This window comes from Narcine bancroftii, chromosome 3 (assembly GCF_036971445.1).
Source record: "Narcine bancroftii isolate sNarBan1 chromosome 3, sNarBan1.hap1, whole genome shotgun sequence".
Classification (NCBI taxonomy): Eukaryota; Metazoa; Chordata; class Chondrichthyes; order Torpediniformes; family Narcinidae; genus Narcine; species Narcine bancroftii.
In genome coordinates, this window is record NC_091471.1 from 32,574,665 (window position 1) to 32,599,930 (window position 25,266).

At 42.0% G+C, this 25,266-nt stretch overlaps 1 protein-coding gene across 12 annotated transcripts in view; it reads right to left on the reverse strand.

Moving 5' to 3' along the window:
* Positions 1 to 25,266, reverse strand: part of ccdc142 (coiled-coil domain containing 142) — a 112,582-nt gene that overhangs the window by 37,487 nt on the left and 49,829 nt on the right. For all 12 annotated transcript variants that reach the window (XM_069923741.1, XM_069923734.1, XM_069923739.1 and 9 more), the window contains one exon: positions 4,196 to 4,339. In XM_069923741.1, coding sequence (XP_069779842.1) covers positions 4,196 to 4,339 — 144 coding nt within the window. The remainder of the gene's footprint in view (positions 1 to 4,195; positions 4,340 to 25,266) is intronic.

Genomic DNA, 25,266 nt, shown 5'->3' on the forward strand with positions numbered 1-25,266 from the left:
GAGGCAAGCATTGAGGACAAACCTAAGGATCCAGCTTTGCTGTTGTCAAGAGAAGAATTAATAGCCAGACAAAAGCATGATCCTGATCTTGCTGGGATAAGAGATAAGATTCTGTCTAACCAGGAAATTGAAACTGTACCAGTAGGTTACTTTGTGCAAGATGGAATATTGATGAGAAAGTAGAGACCACAACTGATACCTGCCAGTGAAAACTGGGTGGTAGTAAGGCAAGTTGTAATTCCCAAAACTTACAGGAATTAAATATTAAAGTTGGCTCATAGTACACCTTTAGGAGGTCATCTTGGAGTGAAGAAGATGGTAGAAAAGGTAAGGAAACAGTTTTATTGGCCGAAATTAGGAAAGGATGTTGTGAACTTTTGTAGAACCTGTCACACTTGTCAACTGGTGGGCAAGCCTAATCAAGGACCACCAGTGGCACCTTTACAACCCATCCCTGCTTTCGGGGAGCCCTTCTCAAAAGTGATAGTGGATTGTGTTGGCCCATTACCAAAAACCAAAGCAGGAAATGAATATTTGTTAACACTCATGTGCACAGCTTCAAGGTTTCCAGAGGCTATTCCCCTGAGAAACATTAAAGCGAAGACGATTGTGAAGGCTATGCTAAAATTTTTCACACTGTTTGGCTTACCAAGGGAAATTCAATCGGACCAAGGGAGTAATTTTATGTCTGGAATATTTCAACAGGTGGTGTATGAATTGGGAGCTCATCAAATTGGGTTGTCTGCCTATTATCCTGAAAGTCAAGGGGCTTAGGAAAGGTTCCATTTAACTGTAAAAAATATGATGAAGGCATATTGCGTGGAAAATAATAAGGATTGGGATGAAGGAATCCATTTGTTATTGTTTGCTGTTAGAGAGGCAACTCAGGAGTCTCTTGCTTTTAGTCCAATTGAGTTCATGTTTGGTCATGAAGTCAGGGGTCCATTACTATTGTTGAAGGAACAGTGGATACAAAATGATATACAATCAAATCTGTTGGATTATGTTTTCAAATTTAAAAACAGATTACATCAGGCTTGCGAGATGGCAAGGAAAAATTTAAAAACAGCTCAGGGAAAAATGAAAATTCGGTATGATCAAAAAGCAAAAATTAGGGACATTAAACCTGACGACAAATTATTGGTTTTGTTTCCAATCCAATCAGTTTTCAGGACCATATAAGGTGAAATCAAAAATTAACCAGGTCACCTATGTCATTGAGACGCCTGATTGTCGAAGAGAGACACAGGTCTGTCACGTGAACATGCTTAAACCTTACTTTGAGAAAATGACTGAGGAGGAGACTAGAATTCCAATCAAGATGCTAATTATAGAGGAAAGTAAGGAGGAGATAAGTTTTGTGGAAGGTCATGGAGCACAGAAAGTGATAAGTCCCAGGCTGGAAAATTCTATAGTCTTGCAAAGCGTACACACCAAGTTAATGCATTTGACTAAATCAGAAAGGGAAGAAATGAAGACATTACTTATGAAATTTAAGGATATATTTCCAGATGTTCCAAGAAGAACTACTGTGGCTTGTCATGATGTGGAGGTCAGTGATGCTAAGCCTATTAAGCAGCATCCTTACTGAGTTAATCAGGAAAAGAGCAGATTATTGGATCAAGAGGTGGATTATATGCTCAAAAATGACATTATCCAAAAATCAAGTTCAAATTGGAGTTCACCCCATGTTCTGGTGCCTAACCCAGATGGCTCAATTAGGTTTTGTACAGATTATCGAAAGGTAAACATGGTGACAAAGACTGATGCGTTCCCTATTTCCAGAATAGATGATTGTATAGATACAGTGGGGAAGGCTAAGTTTCTTACAAAGATTGATCTCTTAAAAGGATACTTTTGTGTTCCTTTGACAGAGAAAGGCAGGGAGATTTCTACATTTGTAACACCTTCGGGATTGTATGAGTATAATGTTATGCCTTTCGGGATGAAAAATGCACCTGGCACATTTCAGAGAATGATTAATGCAGTAATTCAGGGTTTAGAGGACACAGGAGCCTATATTGATGATTTAGTAATTAGTACAGATACATGGGAAGAACACATGCTTGAATTAGAGCAGTTATTTCAGAGTCTGGTGGAAACACACCTCACAGTGAATTTTCACAAGAGTGAGTTTGGACATGCCACTGTAATTTATCTGGGTTATGCCATCAACCTGTAATTGTGTCCCCTAACTTTGAAAAGCCATTCTCTTTAGCTGTGGATGCCAGTGTCAAAGTGGTTGATGCTGTACTGTTACAGAAGAAGGATGATGATGGAGTAGAACATCCTATTTTTTTCTTCTCGAAAAAGTTTAACAACCATCAACGAAATTACTCGACCATTGAGAAGGAAGGAGTTAGTCGTGCTTGTTTTAGCGTTGCAACATTTAGATGTGTGTATTTGTACTGCTCAAAAACCGTTAATAATATATACTGATCATAATCCATTAGTTTTTTCTGTCTAAAATGAAAAAAAAAACAGATGGTTATTGAATTGGAACTTACTATTACAAGAGTGACCATATAACCATTTATGGAGCGGAAACAGGCCATGTTGGCGTTATGATTTAATTATTATACACATAAAGGGGACGGATAACGTAATAGCAGATTGTTTGTCAAGATGTTAATCTGGGTAGATATGAATCTAATCACATATTTACTGTAAAAAAAATGGAGTGTTTATTTTATTTTATTTATGTATTACTTCCATTAATTGTTAAAAAATTGTTCTTGTGGACTAAATTTTTTTTTAGCAGGGGAGGTGTTACAGAGTTCTGTGTTGCGTATTGGCCTATGTGTTGTGTGGTTTTATGTTAAAAAGTGACAGTTTGCCTTAGAGAGCCAAGGTGAAGGTGGACTGCTGAGAGAGTGGGAGATGGACTGAGCATGTGCGGAAAGTGATTTAAAAATTTCTGGACTTGGACGATAAACCACCAGTGGGTGGTGCTGTGGAGGGGAAGAAGGCCCAGAGCATGAGTCATGGTCTGGAGGACAGTTTAGAATGTTGGGATTTCAAAAAGGATGAACATTCTGAAGGCAGCCAGAAGGATCCGGACCAAGCCAGTGGCTCCTCTCTCTGCAAGCAACACAAGACAACTTCGAATTCTGTGCTCTCTCTCTCTCTCTCTCAAAGATCTTTTGGCTTCAGTTTACCAAACAAACTGAATTTTGTTTATGTTCTTTGCTTCAGTTGAGATCGAGGTTTTGTGAGTCTTGTGTGTTTTGTGTTTGTTTTGTATCTAAGTTTTTCTGTGGGCTGGTTGGAAATATAACTTAGACTTTAAATTACATATGTTATATTTAGGCTGGGGAATTTATTAGTTTTACACTGTTATAGAGATTTGCATAGTAACCAGTGGGCATTGTTATAAAAGGGGTGATTTTGAATTAAAGTTTGAAGGTGAATTTTTGTTAATAAAGTAATTGTTCATCTTTACCCCTGAGTGATATGCCTTCTTTGTGGTAGCTGGAAGTCATCATAACATTTTTTCTTTTCCCCCCAAAGTCAAAGTACACCATTGCTGTTTGTGGACCTCATGGTTGGATTTTAACCTCAACTTTGGTCCCTTTTGTGGAACAATAGTTCAATTTTATTGAAGTAAGTAAAAAAATAAGAGACAGTTTTGTTTCATCTTCAGATTATACTTTCTGTGCCACCCATCTGATCTGCGTGTGTTGTGAGGGGATGAAGAGCAAGGAGGCACGTAGCTACCAGACTGATTCAGTCCTCTGCTCGGCAGTGATTTCTGCACCCCCCCCCCCCTCACCCACCCCCTCCCCAATTCAGAATGGCAACACTTATGTGCCTGGGAACTCAACAAAAAATATTTCTTTGCTATATAATGAACATTCCACTTCCCACCTTGCATGGATGAATTTAAAATGTGAAAACCTTCTGTACCTTGAGTTCTAATTTATCACCAGGAAGCCAGTCATCTTAACAACGTTATAGATCTTTAGAAAGTTAGCCTAACCATATGAATTAGCACCATGTTTGGTGGCAATTTTAAAAAAAAATCTTAAACGCAAATAAGAATATTCAAATTAAAATTAATGTTGTCATTCATCAGAGCCTTGTTTACAGATCAAATTTAAGTGATTTTTTTTAAATTAAACATCTTATTAAATCAAAAGATACATTTTGTAAAATGTTTAACCTTTCAATAATTTAATGAATCCAGATATCTTACAGTGAAGATTGCAGCAGCGTAGCCAAGTTCTTTCACCAGCAGAATTACTTCGGCCTGCAGCAAAGCTTCCTTGATTCCTTGAGTTTCTTCGATGCACAAGTTTTCTGCAAGCTGTAGCACCTTCGATACCATCACCCTAAGAACCTAGTTGCAAACAAAATATGTTTTACACAATTGGAAAGATTCTGAGCTTCCATTAGAACAAAATACATGGGCAGACATGATTTCACTAATTGGTGTGAAGTTGGTGCGAAATGCAAAAAGCACACAAAATGTGTAATTAGCAACTGGCACTTCAAAATGCATCATAACAAAATCTGGAAACACTCCGGTCATGTAGCATTGATGAAAAGATAACTAGATCATGTTTCAGATCTAGTATTTTTTCAACAGAATTTTATAATTTTTTTTTCATTTCAACATACAGCATAACATCCTTGTAAATCTTCTCTGCGCTCTTTCAATTTATTGATATTGATATTTATTGGTTAGGTGACCAAACCTGCACACAGCAGTCTAAATATGGCTTCACCAATGTCTTGTACAACTTCATCATAACATCTCAACTCCACTGGTCAATACTGTACTTTGATTTATGAAAGCTAGCATGTCAAAGCTCTCTTTATAATCTTATCCACCAGTGATATCACTTTCTAGGAAGTATGTATTTGTATTTCCAGATCTGCATTCCTCAGTCCCCTACCATTTACCATGTTTGTCCTACTGCATTTAGACCTACCATTTTTAGTTTTATTTTCATTTCATATCCTTGCAATTTTTAAAATTTAGGTTCAACTTCCAGCCCACAAGTCCGTGTCGCCCAAATACCCCAATGAACCTACAACCCCTGTACATTGAAGTAAACTGAAGCACCTGGAGGAACCCAACACAGACACAGGAGAATGTGCAAACTATTTCAGGCAGCGCTGAATTCGAAGCCTAGTTTGCTGGTGCTGTAATAACTTTGTGCTAATCGTCACACTAACTGCGATGCCCCACATTTCAGAGAGAAGACAAATCAATTTTAAATTGCAGAGAGGTGGTGGAGCAATGGATAGTAAATTCGATTAGACATTGGCTTTGAGGGAAAAGCCAGAGAATGGTTGTAGAAGATTGCCTAAGTGGTGTGCCTCTGGGATCAATGATGAGTCCAGTGTTATTTCTCATCTATATCAGTGATTTGGATGATAATGTGGTAAACTAGATCAGCATGTTTGCAGAGGACTCAAAGATTGGGGATGTAGTGGACAGCAAGGAAGGATTTCAAAGCTTGCAGAGGGATCTGGACTAGGTGGAAAAATGGGCTGCAAAATGACAGAAGTGGACAAGTGTGAGGTGTTGCATATTGGGAGGATGAAACAAGGTAGGTCTAAATGCAGTAGGACAAACATGATAAATGGTAGGGGACTGAGGAATGCAGATCTGGAAATACAAATACATACTTCCTAGAAAGTGGTATCACTGGTGGATAAGATTGTAAAGAGAGCTTTGACATGCTAGCTTTCATAAATCAAAGTACAGTATTGACCAGTGGAGTTGAGATGTTATGATGAAGTTGTACAAGACATTGGTGAAGCCATATTTGGAGTGCTGTGTGCAGGTTTGGTCACCTAACCAATAAATGTCAATATCAATATCAATAAATTGAAAGAGCGCCGAGAAGATTTACAAGGATGTTGCCAGGACTTGAGGAACTGAAATACAGGGAAAGGTTAAAGAGGTTCAAACTTTATTACCTGGAGTGTAAAATGAGGGGAGATTTGATAGAGGTTTACAAAATTATGAGGGATACAGATAGAGTAAATGTAAGCAGGCTTTTTCCACTGAGGTTAGTTGAGGAAAGAACGAGAGGACGTATTCAGGGTGAAAGAGGAAATATTTACAGGGATCATTAGGGGAAATTCTTCAAGCAGAGAGTTATGAAAAGGTGAAATGAGCTTCCAGCTGAAGTGATGAATGGGAGCTCAATTTTGATATTTTGGAAAAATTTGGATAGGTACACAAATGGGACGGGTATAGAGCACTATGGTTCAGGTGCAGGTAATTGGGATTTGGCAAAATAATAGTTTGGCATGGACCAGATAAGTTGAAGGGCCTGTTCCTTTGTTGTAATGTTCTATGGTTCTATTGACCTAATTGCCGTGTAGTCCAAACTCATAGATAGGAGTTTGAGATCTTTCCAATTAGATCAATAGTTAGGCAGGACTGTTCTATCTCTTGGGTTCCATTTGGTTTCTAGAAAGAGTCCATTGCTGCTTTGACTGGTTAAGGTGCCTGGACAAGGGTATGCCACTAGTTTAAGCTGCCTGAGGAACTAACGCTGGACACCTGATCCTTTATACCCTTTACCATCAGGTTTAACTTCTTAAAGCTTCTGAAGTTCTAGTTCAGAGCCTCATGGCATGGCTTGCACCAAAAGGCTGAGAGGAATGAACTGCCAAAACCAAACAAAAGCTGGCAGAATGGGTAAACCATGTCTTATCATCACAGGAATTAAATTTTGATAAACTGTAAGATATTCATGATTTTACTTTGTACAGACTTTATTGGAACATGATAAGTTTCATCAACTCAGTTCCGATCTGTTGGCCACTTTTGTGTGCAGTTAACTGAGGAGGTGGACCAAGCACTGGTTTGTTTACATTGTGTTACTGTGTCCTGAGGTTGCCTGATCATGCACACTCACGAGGATAAGTCTAACCAATTCTATCTAATAGACAAAAAATGCCCCAGCAACCTGAAAGAAATGCCTCTTTGGCCAAAATGGCTTCAGGCAACGGTCAACTGAAATGTGCACTGATTTCAGCATGAATGGGAGGGACTGGATATTAGTTTATTCCCAAATCATCAGGCCAATGCCATTTGATAAAATAGTTTGCCAACAGAAGTGACCAAATAACCCCAGGGCACAACCTAAGTGGGGATGAAGATGGCCATCTTCATTAATATTTTGTTAATATCAAGCATTCCTGAACTTTGGAATGTACAGACTAACAATATTCAGTTCTGCAACCTGAACGCATGTGGGGAAGGTTATTACATTATGCCACTCATAATCCATTTGTAATACAAGAGTTCTTGGTTAGTGTTTTTAATTTTTCAACTAAAGTTTGCCCTGAGTATGACCAGGAACATTAACTGGAATGATGGGAGCTACCATTTGTCTTGCATATGTATTATACACACAAATCAAGAAATTAAGCATTATTTTGAGCTTAAGGCTGTTCCTGAACCTGAAGTCTCAAGTGAAAAAATTCTCAAATGGGTGATATAATGAAGTACAGTGGTCCCCTCTTATCAGCAGTTTTGCTTTCCGCGGTTTCAGTTAACTGTGGTCAACCGTGATCTGAAAATATTAACTGGAAAATTCCAGAAATAATCAATTCATAAGTTTTAAATTGCACGCCGCTGTGATGAAATCTCACGCCATCCTGCCTGGGATGTGAGTCATTCCTTTATCCAGTGTATCCACGCTGTATACGCTACCCGCCCGTTACTCACTTAATAGCCATCTTGGTTATCAGATCGTGGTATCGCTGTGCTTGTGTTCGAGTAACCCTTTCAAATAACGTTTATAACAATATATTGTTCAGTATACAGTATAATTGTTCTATTTTATTATTTGTTATTGCTGTTAATCTCTTTTTGTGCCTAATTTATGAATTAAACTTTATCATAGATATGTATGTACAGGAAAAAACATAGCATACAGATAAGGTGGGACTACTATATTGACATATATTATGCGCCAAAATTCTTACTTGGCTGAAGCTAAGCAGGTACTTGTAAAGAAAACCTATAATGAAACACTAATTGAATTAAAGGATACCAGAAATAAATATTCACAGTAATCCTAGTGCAAAAAAAACAAAATAGCACAAGCAGTCATTTTGTGATTTTGGAGTAGACGTAGATTAGTATACAAAGGGGAGGTTAAAAAATCTGATAGCCGTTCGAAATAAAACTGTTCTTGAACCTGGAGGTGTGGATTTTAAGGCTTCCATGCCTTCTGCCTGTGAGAATAACAAAATGGTGGCAGTCCTTTATGATGTCAACTGCCTTCTTGAGAGAGAGCCTCAAATTGTTGTCTGCAATGAATGGGAGGTCACAACCTGTGATGGGCCTGGCTCTCTTTACTACCTTCTGTGGCATTCTGCATTCCCGGGCAGTCAAATTCTCAAACCAGGCTGTGATACAATTAGTCAGTGTACTTTCTGCAATCATCAAAAGAAGTTTGATAAAGTACAAATGATATCCCAGATCTCTTCACAGTTGTCTCAATATGCTGGCTCCAGGAAAGGACTACTGAAATATGGACTCCCAGGAACATGAAGGCTCTAACCCTCACCATCTCTTTCCCATCACTACAGACAGCTGTGCAATTGATCAGCCTCTCCTTCCTAAAATTAACAATCAGCTCCTTAGTCTTGGTGACATTAAGAGCAAGGTTGTTATTCTGGCATCACCAACCTGTAATACAGTCAGATGGCCAACAACAAAGGTGTTGAAAGCAAATTTGTATATTTCAGATTTATTGTCGGAGTATATACAACCGAGATTCCTTTTTCCTATGGGCGCAGAATTACCACTAATTGGTAGTGCAAAATATAAACTCTATACAGCATAAATGTGTAAATAATTAAAAGAACTGTAAACAGATAACTAATGTAAACAAACTGACTGTGCCACACGAGGAGAGCAAAGAAAATCAATAAAGTGCACAAGTAAGAGTCCTTAAATGAGTTCCTGATTGAGTTTGTTGTTGAGGAGTTTGATGGTGGAGGGGTACCAGCTGTTCCTGAACATGGTGGTGCGAGTCTTGAGGCACCTATACCTTTTTCTGATGGCAGCAGCAAGAACATAGCATGTGCTGGGTGATGTGGGTCTTTGATGATTGCTACTGCCCTCCGACGGCAGCTTTCCTGTAGATGTACTCAATAGTGGGGAGGGTTTTGCCTGTAATGTCCTGGGCTGTGTCCACTACCCTTTTGGAGGGCTTTACCCTCAGGGGCATTGGTGTTCCCATACCAGATCGTGATGCAGCCAGTCAACACACTTTCCACCACACATCTGTAGAAATTTTCCAGGGTTTCTGATGTCATACCAAACTTTCTCAAACTCATGAGGAAGTAGAGGCACTGATGTGCTTTCTTCACAACGCCATTGGTGTGTTGGGTCCAGGAATGATCCTCTAAGATAGTGACTCCCAAGAACCTAAACGGGCTCACCCTCTCCATTTCTGATCCCCCAATGATCACTGGATTGTATACCTCTGGCTTTCCTTTCCTGAAGTCAACAATCAGCTCCTTAATTTTGGTGACATTGAGTACAAGGTTGTTGTCAGTGCACCATTCAGCCAAGTTTTCAATCCCCCTCCTGTGTGCTGACTCATTCCCATCCTTTATACACCCACTACTGTGGTATCGTCAGCAAATTTGTAGATTGTGTCATTGTTATTCCGAGCTACAAAGTCATACGTGTAAAGTGAGTAGAGCAGGGGGCTAAGAATACAGCAACATGGTGGTCTGGTACTGATGGAGATTGTTAAGATGTTCTTACCAATCTTCATTCATTGTGGTCTGCAGGTGAGGAAATCAAGGATCCAATTAGGGATAATGGTGTTAAATGCCAAACTGAAGTCGATAAAGAGCATCCTGATGTATGCATCCTTGCTGTCCAGATGTTCCAGGACTTTGTGTAGGGCCAGTGAGATGGCATCCACTATAGACCTGTTGCTGCGATAGGTGACCTGGAATGGATCCATGTCAGGAGTTGATCTGCTTCATCACCAGCCTTTCAAAACACTTCGTCACTGTATGATCGACACCTGTTTGAAACAGGTGGATACCACGTTCTGCTGGAGTGAGATGTTGAAGATATCATGAATACCTTTGTAAGTTGATCAGCGCAGATCTTTAGTACTCAGCCAGGTACTTCATCCAGGCCAGATGTTTTCCTCAGATTCACTCTCCTGAAGGCAGCATGCATGTCATCCTCAGATTCAGTCAGAGTGGGATCGTAAGTGGACGTGGGAATGTGGAGGGGTGGTTCTTCGCTGTTGCCTTGCTATTTCCATTTTCATCCGGAATCTCCACTTTGCCTGGGAGACAGCTTTCTGCAAGTCATAACTGCTCCTGCCTTACTGATCTGAATCTCCAGACTTAAATGCCTGCGATCTGGCTCTCAGCAGGTCCCGGATTTCGTTATTCATCCATGGCTTCTGGTTGAGGAAAACACTGAATGATTTGGTGGGGACACACTGATCCACAGCTGTTTTGATAAAGTGTTTGACTTGAAGTCCTGTAACCGTTCTTCAGTCTCCTTCAACCACTTTCCAACTGTCCTGACCTCTGTCTGTATGAAGGCAGAAGAAGCACAGCCAGGTGATCATATTTGTCAAAATGCAGTCTCAGAAAAGAATGGAGGCCTTCCTGATCTTGGTGTAGCAGGGATCATGTGTGCTGGCGCATCTGGTACAGCATGTTACACGCTGCTGGTAGTTAGTGCTGGTTAAAGTTGCCAACTAAGATTTGTAGTGCATTGAGCTGGGCCGTCTTTTGTTTACTGACCACGTCATGCAGCTCCACGAGTGCCCTCTTGTAATTGGGAGGGATGTGATCTCCGGAGAGAATCACAGATGTGAACTCTTGGGGTAGACAGAAGGATCTGCATTTAATTGAGATTTGCTCAAAGGCAGTAGAGCAGGAGGTCAACAAAACTCGTGTCTGTGCATCACTCAGTATTAACAAAAAAGCTCACACATCCTCCTCTCCCTTTTCCAGAATCTGAGTTCCGATCCAGTCTATGGATGGTGAAACCATCTGGTCGTACAGCGGTGTCTGGTGCATTCTCTGTTAGCCAGTCTCAGTGCAGCAAACAACTGAGATTTGTCTTACTTGTCCCTGGTACAGTAGCCTTGCCCTCAGGTCATCGATTTTATTCTCCATTGATTGGACATTTGCCAGTAATATGGATGGTGGGAGAGGTCTCAGCCCCCTGCGCTTCAGCCTTGTTTGAATCCCAGCCCTCACTCCATGTTTCCAACATGTTCCTGCAGCAGCTGTTTCCCTGGGGTTTTGGAGATTTGTAGTGATGCTTTGCAGGTGTTCAGTGATGAAAAGACCTCCTACAGCCGATTGTAGAGAATGCAGCTGTTGGGGTGAATATTTATAGATTTTGCTTTGCATACTTCTGTGGGTTTTTGTTCCAGTGGTTTCTGCAACCCACAGAAAGTTGTCAGTGCCATTTTGATTTGGAGCTGAACTTGGCTACACAATATAAAGAATAGAGCAAAGGAATACATGATTTGTAATTGTGAAAATGTAGAAAAAGCTGGAAATAACTCAGATCAGATCAAATGACAGAAAAAAACTAATTAATTAAGTAACCAGGCTAGCTGTAAGTTCAAAAATTCATACATATTAAAAAACAATTGAAATGAAAATTTCTGTGTATCAGTTTAATTTGATAAATAAATTATAAATACATGAATGCTTTGCATTTAAAACTTAAAATTCAAAAGAACGTTAATATAACGGCAGTGCTGCAGCTCCTCTGAGAGGAGCGGAGATACATTACTTCTCTGCAGGGTCCTACTTCCTGCTTATTATACTGTCAGCCGCATACAAGCTTTAAAATTTGTAGAATGGCCAGAGGTTTGTCCATCCCCAAGATGGCAGCGCCTATGCTTAGCAGCAGATCAGAAGGGCTGTTGAATCTGGGGATTAACAGTCCAATGCTAGACTCCAGAACAGGGAAACACTCCCACCCAACCCTGCCAGGAGACGCATGGGAAATTACCACAGCAGAAGGCCAGTGAGGGGCTCAGAGATCGAAGGACTCACACCGGGCTGCAGGCCGCTGGAGACTGATTCTTGAGAACCAGATACCAGGATCATAATTCATAAAGGTGATAATGGAGAGAAGGGCCCCTAAAGGGCATCAAACGTAAGCATCTTTCTGTTTGTATCGGAAGTTCGGAAATAAGAGCTTGAGTTTACTGCTGGAATGATTAGGAGGCTGTGGGAGTGCAGAAGGCGAATCCATGGACACTTGGTGTCTCTGAAAGAACTTCCTTTTGCTTCTCTTTCCCTTCTTGGTGGGTTTGTAACAGATTATGGCGTTCAGGCCCTGCCACAGCTGTCGTGTGTCCCTTCCTGTTTCCATTTTCATCCGGAATCTTCACTTTGCCTGGGAGATAGCTTTCTGCAAGTCATAACTGCTCCTGCTTTACTGATCTGGATCTCCGGACTTAAATGCCTGCGATCTGGCTCTCAGCAGGTCCTGGATTTCATTATTCATCCATGGCTTCTGGTTGGGGAAAACCCTGAATGATTTGGTGGCGACAATTTTTGTGTGCCTTTACAGCAAGCAAAAGTTGGCAAATTTATGTACATAACAATAAAGGAATCTGGAGTGAAATATTATTCTAATAGCAGCCTCTCGTACAAATCTCCATCTAGAGCACCAACATGGATCCTATCTGATTTCATGTCTATTTTGGATGATTATGTGTTGAATAGTTACATTCTCAAGCCTCTAATCAAAATCTCTTGGGAGGTGGCAAAACTGAATCTAACAGAATTGATTTTGTGTCAACCTGATGCATTAATTGGGCACAATGTGCACAACCAGATTAAACTATCCCTCGTTTTACATTTATGAACCCAACTGAAACTCCCTTTCTAAAAATCAATTCTAAACTTACTTTGATCTGTTTGTAACCATGGTATTCTGCTTAATATTAAAAGTACTGTAGACTATACAAAGAATTATGTGATGCTTTATACCCTGCACTTAATTTTAGTTATAATAATTAACTGGAGATTCTGAGATGTCATTCAATTAAGCAAAAGGAGAAAGGTCATTAAAATAAGTCATAAGGATTTCCAATAAGACACAAAAATAATTCATTACAAAGATTATAAAAATCTAAAAAATGTACAATTGCGGCTTTGGTATGGTAATCAACAGGAATATGCAAATCAGTGACATTTGTAATTTACATTGTTTATGAGTATATTGATTTCAATCTAGTACTTGAGAATTCGTCACGACTCACTGTAATATTTGCAGACAGTGAAAAAATACCTAAAATTCAAAGGATTGTTTTCAATTCATCCATGACCCCTCTCTCTCAATCTCTGTAATCTGACTCATTAGGAAAAACACGTGTTCGTGATCAATAGAATATGAAGAATAAAAGTGGAATTGACAAATTCCGGATAACAACATTTTCAACAAAGCAAATTCATATCACACAACTAATGATCAATACTACAAAATAAGCCTGCATAAGTACACAACAACTAAGAAAATAACTAAAAAAATGAGTAGGGGGTGCAGTGAATTGGAATTCATGGCTGACTCCGCCCCCCTCTGCTCACATATAACCCCGGTTTCCCGCCTAAACCCAGAACCCTTCTGAAGACTACTGTTAGACCCTACCCTCAGTTATAAACTAATTAAAGCATTTTTCTCTCTCCAGTTGTGAGAGCTTTTATTCACGCTACAATTCTATTAGCTCATTTCCTAAACGATGGAAGCGCTACTCAAACCAGGGATGCTTCTGATCGACCCTCTGCCCTCGACGTGGCTGAGGAGTTCACGTACTGGCTAGACTGCTTCCAGGGCTACCTGATCGCGACCAGAGACATCTTCCACACCAATGAACTCAGGAGGCCTGCACTCATTTCAAGGATAGGAACGTAAGGGCATGCAGTCTTCAGAGACTGCACAACATCTAATGCTGCCATCGAGGCATTGAAGGCATGGTACCTGAAGGCACAAAACGAGGTTCTAGTGAGCCACCGACTCGCTCCAGGTCACCAATGGCCAGGAGAGACCATTCATGACTACCTGCTGGATCTGTGGACGCTTGTCAAGAAGTGCAGGTACGAAGTGGCTACGGGCCACATTCGAGAATAGATCCGGGACACACTAATCGCAGGGGTCCGCTTGAGGTATATAAGGCAGGGATTACTCGAGTTGGGTAAGAAGGACCTGGCTAGCCACACTGAACTGGAACAGGCCAAGCTTGAGAACGACGACCTCGAAGCCAGCTCACTCACTCACCCAGGTGACCCCTTCCAAGGACCGGCTGCTCCCACTACCCCTGCCCTAACCGCTGCCACTTCCCGTGCTGGGAAGTGCTTTTTCTGTGGCAAGAGCCAGCACTTCTGATCTCATTGCCCGGCTAAAGACTCAGTGTGTTCCAGCTGTGGCAAGAAAGGACTTGGGGCGAGGGGAATCCCAGGGAAGTTCACAGCCTGCACCACCCCCAGATCCGTTTCCAGCCCCAAGCCGTCTGGCCTGAATTCACCCGAACCCACTTGCTGCACTACACGCCAACGGAGGGTGGCAGTGAGGAAACAGCGCGAAAAGGCTCGGCCGCCATCTTGCCGCAACTCAAATTCAAACTCAGCGCCATCATTGTCGGAGGAAGGAGGGCGGCCATCTTGCCGCACCACGAGGTCGACGCCATCTTACCCACGCAGGGCAAACCAAGACAGTGGGGGCCACTCGAATGAGGAGTATAGTCTCCAGCGTCTTGGCCTCGATGGTTCTGGACCAGCAAAGACCTCACTAGCTCAGCAACTCCATAGTGACTGTGAAGGTAAACGGACATTCCACTAAATGCCTAATCGACACAGGCTCACAGACTGTATCCTTCCAATTATCGCATTTTCCTTGCATCTCATTCACATTCTACGGGTATTCAACAACATTGTATTGTGCATTTGTCATTCGAAGGGGGGAAATTTTGTAAAATTCACCTGTATATACTTGATGAATTGTGTGCTCCGGTGTTGTTGGGTCTGGACTTCCTGTGTTACCTTAAAAGCATGACCTTGGAGAATTCTGGTCTCCACTCCCCGTAACAGTTTGGAACAGAAGGCCCCTAAAATCAGAACCACTGAATATCGACACCCCCACCCAGCCTCTCTTCCCGAATCTATCCTCAGACTGAAAACCTATTGCTACCAAGAGCAGGAGGTCCAGCACAGCAGACCGAGATTTCATAAAGTTTGAGACACAACATCTGCTTGACAAAGGTATCATCAAACCTAGCACCAGTCGATGGGGAGCGCAAATGGTAGTGGTAAAAGAGGAAAACAAATCCAGGCTAGTAATTGACTATAACCAAACTATTAATAGGTACACACTCTTGGACGTACACCCCCTCCCTCGAATTTCGGACATGGTGAATGATATTGCTCAGTATCTGGTCTATTCGACCATCGACCTGAAAGCTACTTATCACCAGCTGTTCCAAGGACCTGTCCATATATGGCATTAGAGGCTAGCGGTTGTCTTTATCAATTCTGTAGGGTCCTTTCAGTATCACTATCAGGGTTTCTATCTTCCAGAGGCAGATGGACAGAATGGCGGATGAGTATGGGTTGAAGGCTACCTTCCCCTACCTTGATAACGTCACCATCTGTGGCCATATCTTGGAAGACAATGATGCCAACCTCGGGAGTTTTCTCCACGTGGTGAAAGCCCTGAACCTCACTTATAACTCTGACAAGTGTGCGTTCAGGACTAAACGTCTGGCTATCCTTAGCTACGTGATGGAGAATGGCATCATTGCCCCCGATGCCAATAGGATGCAGCCCCTGTTAGAGCACCCTGTTCCCAGGACCACAAAGGCTTTGAGGAGATGCCAGGGGCTTTTCTCATATTATGCCCAGTGGATCCCTCAATACGCTGATAAGGTTTGCCCTCTCTTAAAAGCCACTAAATACCCCATCTCAGCTGAAGCCCAAACAACTTTTAACTTCCTCTGGACGAGAATGTACCTTTCCAAGGGGAAAGCGACACTTCGGACATAGCCCTGGGCAGGCTGGTTGCATTTTTTTCTTAGACATTACAAAGCCATGAGTTCCAGAACCCATCTGTGGATGATATGGATTATAAATATTTGGGAATTTAGTAAGATTTAGAGTAGGTTACATACATACACACATTTTAAAACAGATCTTAATTGAAAGACTGAAGAATTCATATTTAGTAACATTGCTGGATCTCTGGAGAATGTGATGCACATTTCACAAGTAGGTGCTAATTGAAATGACACCACGAAATAAAAAGACCATTGTTCTGGAAGAGTCAAACTGGCTACAAGTACCTTTCAGCAAAGTGCTCACAGAAAGGTCACTCCTGGGTTTTGTTTATCTAAGACAACATCTTGACCAAGGAGAAGAACTCCTGTTGTTTGCTGAAGAAGGTGGGGGGTTTTGCAAGTGAGAGAGTCACATGGGCTTTCTGGCAGTCTCAGTTGGAGAGAGAGAGAGAGAGAGAGAGAGACAAGTTAACAAGCTCTCCCAGCTAGTGTGTGTAACACTAAAGGAGCTGAACAGTGCAAGCCAGGAAGAGCTGGTTGGAAATAGAAAGTTCCAGAGCAGTGGATGGCAGGAAGTGCTATGGGGAACAGAACGGAACTCTGTGGTGGCCTGAAAAAAAGAGGTTACCATCTGGAGAACCCTGATGGGGCAAGGTTCATCAGCGAGACATTGAGGTGACTAATGGTGGTACCTCAGTTGTGGAAATCCTGGAACAACACATCTCTGTCTGTAAACCTACAAGAACCTTCCTGAGTGGTAAACATTTACCTTTTGAGCACCAAAGTCCGGTGAACTTTATACATGTTAAAATCTGTGCACAGTATAAGAATTGCCTGCAACCAGGGAACTGGAAGAATGAGATGTGAGATTTAACTCTGAACCAAAGAACTTTCCTTAAATTTACACACACATTACATACACGTGCACTTAGAATTAGAAGGGGGTTAATTTGGGTTAGTTAAGTATAGAGATAAGTTGAAGTTTGATTCTGTTTTCAGGTTTAAAGTTGATTAAAAATAACTTTTGTTTTAAAAACCACTTGTCTTGGTGAATGTTTATTGCTGCTGGGTTTTGGGGTCCTTTGGGCTCGTAACAGTGGAAAAGGAGGCTCAAGCCATTGTAGAAATCATGAGGCACTGGAGACACTACCTGGCTGGTAGTAAATTTACGCTCTTCACTGACTAGTGCTCAGTTACATTCATGTTTAATAATGTCAGGAGGGGCAAAATCAAAAATGAGAAGATAGCTAGGTGGAGGATCGAGCTCTCCATCTACAATTATGGCATTGCCTATCTGCCAGGAGCCCTTAATGACCCTCCAGATGCCTTATCCAAAGGAAGCTGTGCCCCTGCACACACTGGCCAACTGTGGTCTCTGCATAATGAGCTCTGCCATCCAGGGGTTACCCGCATGGCTCATTTTGTCATGGCGCGCAATCTGCCCCACTCCGTGGAAGACGTCAGGGAAATGACCAGGTCTTCTAACGCCTCACAAAGGTGCACCTGATCAAGGCATCCAGGCCCTTCGAACGGCTCAGTGTCGATTTTAAGGGACATCTCCCTTCCACGAACGGGAATATTTTCTTCTTCTCTATCACTGATGAGTACTCCCCCTTCCCGTTCACCACTCCATGTCCAGACAAGTCCACTTCATCAGTCATATAGGCCCTAGATTCCATTTTCGCCCTGTTCGGGTATACCAGCTATATTTAGAGTGACCGGGGCTCATCCTTTATGAGTGACGAGCTACGTCAGTACCTGCTGGCGAGAGACATCGCATCCAGCAGGACTACAGCTCCCAGGGCAACGGGCAGGTTGAAAAGGAGAATGCCACAGTCTGGAAGGCTGTCAAACTGGCCCTGAAGTCAAAAGGCCTTCCAGACTCATTCTGGCAGGAAGTCCTCCCTATGGCGATCCATTCCATCTGTACAGCGACCAACACTATACTCCTCACGAGCTCCTATTCAATTTCGAAATAAGGTCGGCATCGGGAACTGCACTCTCAACCTGGCTCACCATGCCTGGTCCAGTCCTTCTAGGAAGCACGTGAGGAGAGTGGAAAGGGTGAAACTGCTCCACACCAATCCCACGTGCGCCTATGTGGAGTACCTGAATGGCAGGGAGGACACCGTCTCTATCAGGGACGGCACCCACCGGAACAGAGGGTCCATTGACTCAAGAGCCCTGCGAGCAATGGAGCTCATTCTTGTCACCCCCAGTCAGGGCCTCAAGGGATCCAGTTCAGGAGGAAAGTGCATCCCCCTCCACCATAGAGCCAGAGACCCAGCCCTCACAAGGGGACCAGGAGACTCAAGGAGTCCAAGGCGCTCCACCAGGATCTCCACCGGACTGCTTAAACCTGTAAATTTGATATATAACTGTTTATCTTTCGAGTATTTTTCTTCTCTGAACCTATGTTCTCTGTCTTCATTCACAGACCCTAAATTCTGCAGGAAGGGGTGAATGCAGTGAACTGAGATTCACTGCCCACATAACCCCGGTTTCCCGCCTAAACACAGATTCCTTCTGAAGACTACTGTTAGATCCTACCTTCAGTTATAAGCTAATAAAAGCATTTGTTCTCCATGATGATGAGATTCACGCTAGAAGAGGGTATTAAGGCAAACAATACATGGAAGAAAACTTTGTAGCTATCTTCATAAAAAATACTTTGTAGCAGTCTTCAAAAATGGTCAGGATCATGCCAAAAACTTAATTAAACATGTGGTGTATGAAATTTTAAATGGTCTAAAGCAGGGGTGTCAAACTCAAATTCACGGAGGGCCAAAATTAAAAACTTGGACTAAGTCGAGGGCCGAACTAAATATTTATTGAAAATTTTCAACATCATCTGCATGTTTTCTCTTCTTTCAACATATGTAATGTTAAACTTTTTCTTATTAAAATAAATGTTTAATAATAGTTTTGGATAAACTCTTTCCAGAAGCATTAACAAATGAGAAATAAAATATTCAATAAATAATATTTCTCTATAGAGGATTTGTCAAATGTTGCTAGTGTGCTGTCGAATAGTAAAATCTGAGGGCTATTGAGAATGTAGGAGAATAACATGATTCCTGAAATAATCAAATGGGTGACTGATTGTGGGCATGAACTCTAACAGGGTTATTTGCCATGCCCTTTTTCCATTGGTACAGATATCCTTTGATTTACACACTTTTCAAGTTTTATGCCTAATGAGCTTGTATCCAGGTGCAGGACCATTTTTAACCAGGAATATATTTATCACTGTGACATGAAACTATTGAAAGATCGTTTTATCCTGAGATTAAAGTTCATAATCCTTACTCAGGCCTGTGTGCGGGAGGGCGGGGTTTGCGGGCGATCGGGTTGGACAACGACAGTGCGGGGGCATCGGCTCTCGCTGCAGGCCGGCATCTCGGTGGATCAGCGGCCCCGTCACCATGAGTCGCGGGTCGGCCTGCGGCAGGGAGGGGGAGTGGGCAACGATCCTGGCGAGGTCAGGCCCCCCCTGAGTTTCTGCCGGACCCCCCTTGACCTGCTTAGTTTCTCCCGGACCCCCCTTGACCTACTGAGTTTCTGCCGGACCCACCTTGACCTGCTGAGTTTCTCCCGGACCCCCCTTGACTTGCTGAGTTTCTCCCGGACCTCCCTTGACCTGCTGAGTTTCTCCCAGACCCCCCTTGACCTGCTGAGTTTCTCCCGGACCCCCTCCCCTTGACCTTCTGAGTTTCTCCCGGACCCCTCCCCCTTGACCTGCTGAGTTTCTCTCGGACCCCCCTTTGACCTGCTGAGTTTCTCCCGGATCCCCCTTTGACCTGCTGAGTTTCTCCCGGACCCCCTTTGACCTGCTGAGTTTCTCCCTTCTGGTGTTTTTACGAGAACCACAGACTTTCGCTCATACATTGATGAGGGGGATCAAGGGCCAAGCATTGTCAGGTACCTCTCTGCTGGATAAAGGATACGGTTTAACCCGCTGAGTTTCTCCAGTGTTGGGTTTTCACGAGGTAGAGTCAAAGGGCCGAAGGGCCTGTTTCTGATCTGTAATGTTCTACGGACCCTGCTCTTCTTTCCGTGCCGGTGTCCCAGCACCTTTCCAGGGCAGTCTCCGCGCTCAGGACCGCGCTGGGATCCCGGTCAGCGGTGGAGGAGCAGGTGAGCGCGGTTAATCCCGATTCAGCCCACGCCACTCCCGAGATTGGCGGGGGGGGTTCCACCCTACCTGCCCGACCAGCCTCGCTCTCCACATATACTCCGGGCACCCGCCGCTGGTCCGGTGGGAAGACGCAGGGCGGCCGGCGCCCCCATCGCCAGGCGGGGAGCCCCAATCTTCCCTCTGGCGTCCCGACTCCATCTGCAGCTCCAAGAAACGCTGTGCCACTGCGATTCCGGGCGCTGGGAAGCGGCCTTGGCTTCCCCTGACACCAGCCCGGCCGCGCTGCGGTGGGGGGGTGGGCGGGGGGACACGACAGCATGTTTATAAAACCACCCACCACTACTTTTCAAGGACCAGGATTTTTCTCTCTCTCTCTCACCCTGGGACACAGCGGTTACTGTGCATGCGCTATACTGGCGCAGCGGCCAGCGGGCCAACTCTAATACATTTTTGATATGATCTTGCGGGCCAAATATAATTATATCGCGGGCCAAAGTTTGACATGTGTGGTCTAAAGTAACAAATGGAAATATCAGGGGTTCATTCTTTTATTTTTAAAGTGTATAAGATTACTAGGCCCAGATAAAAAATATCCCAGGCTTTTCTGAAAAAGCAAGAATGAAACAGCAGAGCATCTGAGTATCATTTTTCAATAAGTCTGCATGAATTTATTAAGGGATGGGATGATCAAGTCTAACAATTATTTTGAGGAAGTAGCTAGGAGTGTTAATGAGGGCAATGAATATGATGGAAATGACATAAACTTTATTAAGTCTAAGTGTCTTTAACAAAAATCTCACATAACAGGTTAGTCAAGAGTGAAGGCTCATGGGATTCTCAAAGGCAAGCGGTAAATTAGATCTAAAATTGACAGGAAGCAAACAGTAAAGATTTATAGGTGTTTTTCCAATTGGAAGTGTTAAAAATGAATTTTCACAGATTTCAGTACTTGTTTCCTTGACTTTCATAGTATATTAATAACCATATAACCATTTACGGAGCGGAAACAGGCCATGTTGGCCTTTCAAGTCCGCACCGGTTCACTGATTTTGTGCGCCTTCTTCAGGCATTGGTGATTTTAAGTGTAGTGTATCTTTGAGAATTTTAACATCTATCCATAGGTACTCTGTACTTTGGATGTGAAATCTCATATTAAAATATTCAAAAACATTGGCTGTGTGGGAGAAGCCAGTGAGTGGCCGTGGACAATAGCTTCCCCGACTGGAGGCCTGTGACTAGTGGTGTGCTGCATCTATACATTGCTATTATGTATATGACAATAAACTCTCACCCAACTCATCTCATCTTAAAACAAATTGATGAATAACTTTTATTTTTTGTAATTATTCAAAGTTTCAAGTCTCTAAATGTCTCTGATCCTTGGGGAGATTTTTACTTGAGTCTGGTGGTACCTGCAGCTCACACACTGCTAAAGCAAATGCCATTAGAAACCATGTGTCCATGGAACTAATGCAATGAATGACAATACAAGTGGGACAAATCCAGTGTGATCTGACCCAATGAATTGACATAAGGTCAATGAACAGACTTTCAAAAGCCTCATCCCTCCACCAGTACTACTTATCTCATACACTGCTCAATATGTCAGAGTTTAGAGCTTCGTCCCATCAATCACCAACAATTTCTTTCAATAAAAATTCAGGACTAATTTTCATTATTCCCCCATATAATCATTCAATTAGCATGGTTTTAATCCACACAACTGTATCTTACAGCTGGAACAGAACACTAGCTACCCTGTTAGATTAAACTCAACATATCCAAACACAGTGTTTTAAAACGCATTCCCCTCTCTTCAGGGAAAGATGGCATATAATTGGAAGAAGGGGCAGCTAACCAACAAAGAGCAGCAGAGCTGGATGCCCTTCCTCCATGAAAGAGGTAATGCAAGCTATTGCAGAACTGTCCATTGTTGGAGCTCTGGCCAAAGGATTGAAATGATAGATGACAGTATCCCCATAACAATTCCACTTCCTTACATCTCACACTCGCTCAATCGCTTCCAAATTGCAAATTATTTATATTCAAAGCTCTTATTTTTGCACCCTCCCTTCATCATATGTCTACTCTAATTCTCCTTTCAGATAGCCAATGAGTGGTAAGCAATTTAGAAATATGCTGGAAACACAGGACATAAATGACCTGTAACCAAAGTAGATAGCATTTTTCTGTGCAGCCCCTCTTGCTCTGATTCTCAAACTTGGTTTGAGGTATTTATTTTCTGTTGGCCATTATTTTTGCTTTGAGGTGAAATGGTCACTATAAAGAAAGGATTGTTGATGCTTAGTGAAGTTAGGTAGCAAAGTTCAAAGTTATTGACATCACATACAACCATGAGATTCTTTATTCTGTGGGCCATGCAGAATTTCTAATTATTAGTAACTGTGAACTACTCAAGAAGAAAGAAATGTAAACAAACTGTGCAAATGCAAAAAAAAATTTAAATTTAGACATACAGCTTAGTAACAGGTCACTTTCACCCACACGTCCATGCCACCCAATTTACCTACACCCTGAGTACTTTTGATTGGTGGGAAGAAACTGGAGCCCCCGGGGAAAACCCATGCAGACACTGGGAGAACATACAAACTTCTTACAGACAGCAATTGTAAACTTCTATGCTTACCATGCCACCCCATATTCAGTAATAAATAATGAGCAAAATGATTTATACTTTAATGCAGGAGCCACAATTTTTTAAAAAAGTTTGAAGATGCTGCATAAATTGTTATGTGGTTTGACGTTTAAGAGTAAGGTGGTAAATTGAAAGAGGTTTGGGTGGCTTGAATAGTTGGGCAGAATGTGTCAAAACCAGATTTAAATTCATTTCAAGATTTAAGTTATCCACTTTAATAAGAAAAATAGAAAGCCAGAAGTAAAACATTAAAGTCTGTAGACGCCGTGGTTGAAGTAAAAACACAATGCTGGAGAAATTCAGCAGGTCAGTGATGTTAATATTTCCAATCTGTTGTTCGAAGAGATTTCGATGCTCCTGTCCATCAGTCACTGAAAGCAAGCATGGTGGAGCAAGAAGGTAAATGGTATGTTGGTTTACACATAAGAGGAGTTGAAAGATATCTCACTACAATTTTCCAGGGTTTTAGTGTGATTGTTGTTTGTAGTTTTAGCTTCTCAAGAAAGGACTCTACTTGTTTTTAGAATATAGCAATGATGTTCAATCAGACAATTTCCCAGGATTTCCAAATAATAAATAGGTCACGTACGTTACAAGGAAAGAAATGTAGGAGAGAGACGAGGGGAAATTTCTTCAACCAGAGTAATAAACCTGTGGAATTTGTCATCACAGAGGACCATGTGAGGTAAGTTGCTGAATATTCTTAGATGGATGTTTCTTAATTTAGAGACAGAGTAGTTCTGATCAAACCAAACAACAGGGTTGAAGAGCTGAATGGCCTTCTCTTCCATGTTGCTAATTGGTGTACGAGGATTAGCAGGGAGGCAATCAAAAGTTATTTTCATCCAAGGAGATGTGGGGTTTTGGGAAGTCAATGCCTAAAAGGATAGTGAAAACAGAAACCTTCATCACATTTCAGGGGTATTGGATGTATACTAGACACTCAAGTGATTGCCTCACTCGACCTACATCAATTTTTCATTTCTCTTGATGATTTCCTAACATTTTGTGTCTACAGTAAACTTGGATGAAATATAGTCAATCTCTAATGTAAACTATAAATAGATGAGCCTACACAGTTAATTCTTCAGGTATTCCACTCAATACTGCCTGAAAATAATCAATTTATCTGAACTATATTTTCTCTCAGTTAATCCATGTTATCCATGTTAAGATACTATCAAGATCATAAGTACAGAATCTGTTATACGATACAATGTATTTTTGGAAATACAAATACACTACATCCAGTTCTTCTCCTTTGTCCTACCTGGTATTCAAAGAATTCCAATAATTTCTTAAAGACTATTTACTTTTAATAAAATCGCAGACTGGCTAATGTTTTAGAATTTTTTAAATTTTTTTAACTGTCACTACTTTGTTAATAGATGCCTATAAAATTATATCCGGTCCAGTAGGAGACGGCAAAGCTTCACTCCCAGATGAACTCAATGCCACCCATGCCTGATTTGACCACCAGAACATGGAAGAATCCCCATGTCCACTGATAACAGTGGACAATGAATATTTTATTTCCTGAACACTTTTGGGTATATTTTATGAATTTTGAACTGTTGAAATTTTCCTATCACATAGCTTTCTTTTGAGATCTAACCTAATTTTGTGATTTCCTGCCATATTTTAAGTCTACTTCAAGCATACAAAAAGAACATGAAGTACAACATGTCACTGAACATGTATTCTCTGCATTTGCACTTGTATGTTTTCCCTGCTGAACTTGGTGCAGTTAGTGACAAACATGGTGAAAGATTTCACCAGGACATTGCGACCATGGAAAAGAGGTATTAGGGCAACTGGAATCCATCAATGCGGGCTGACTATTGTTGGACACTGACACAACAGGCATCAGATGCTGAGAACAAATGAAAATGAGCAGTAAAAACATTTTTATGTCAGTTGAACTAACACAATGTGTCAGTATCATTATGTGATTAAACATGCTAAATTCAATAAAAGATCATTTAATTTTTCGCCAACTTCCTACATGATACAGAAATTAGCTTTGTGTTCAGTTTGAAATTGTCTATCATAATCCCCATTTTATTTCAAGTTAATTTGAGTATGATGTGCGTGCTGCCTTCAGGAGAGTGAATGCAAGGAAAGCATATGGTCTGGATGGAGTACCCAGTTAAATACTGAAATCCTGTGCTCACCAACTTGTTAATCTATCTTCAATATCTCAAGTACCAGTGCCCAAATGACACAAACATCCACAGTGAAGAAATGTCTTGAATGGTTGGGGTTGAAGGATAACAGCTCCTGTATCAGTGGTGACATGGATCCATTCCAATTTGCCTACCACAGCAACAGGTCTATGGCAGATGCACGAAGCTGGGGGTGGGGGGGGGGGGGGGGTGGTGCGTGGTGCAGGTGATGGACGGACAGCCAGAGGCAGGCAATGGATGGCCAGA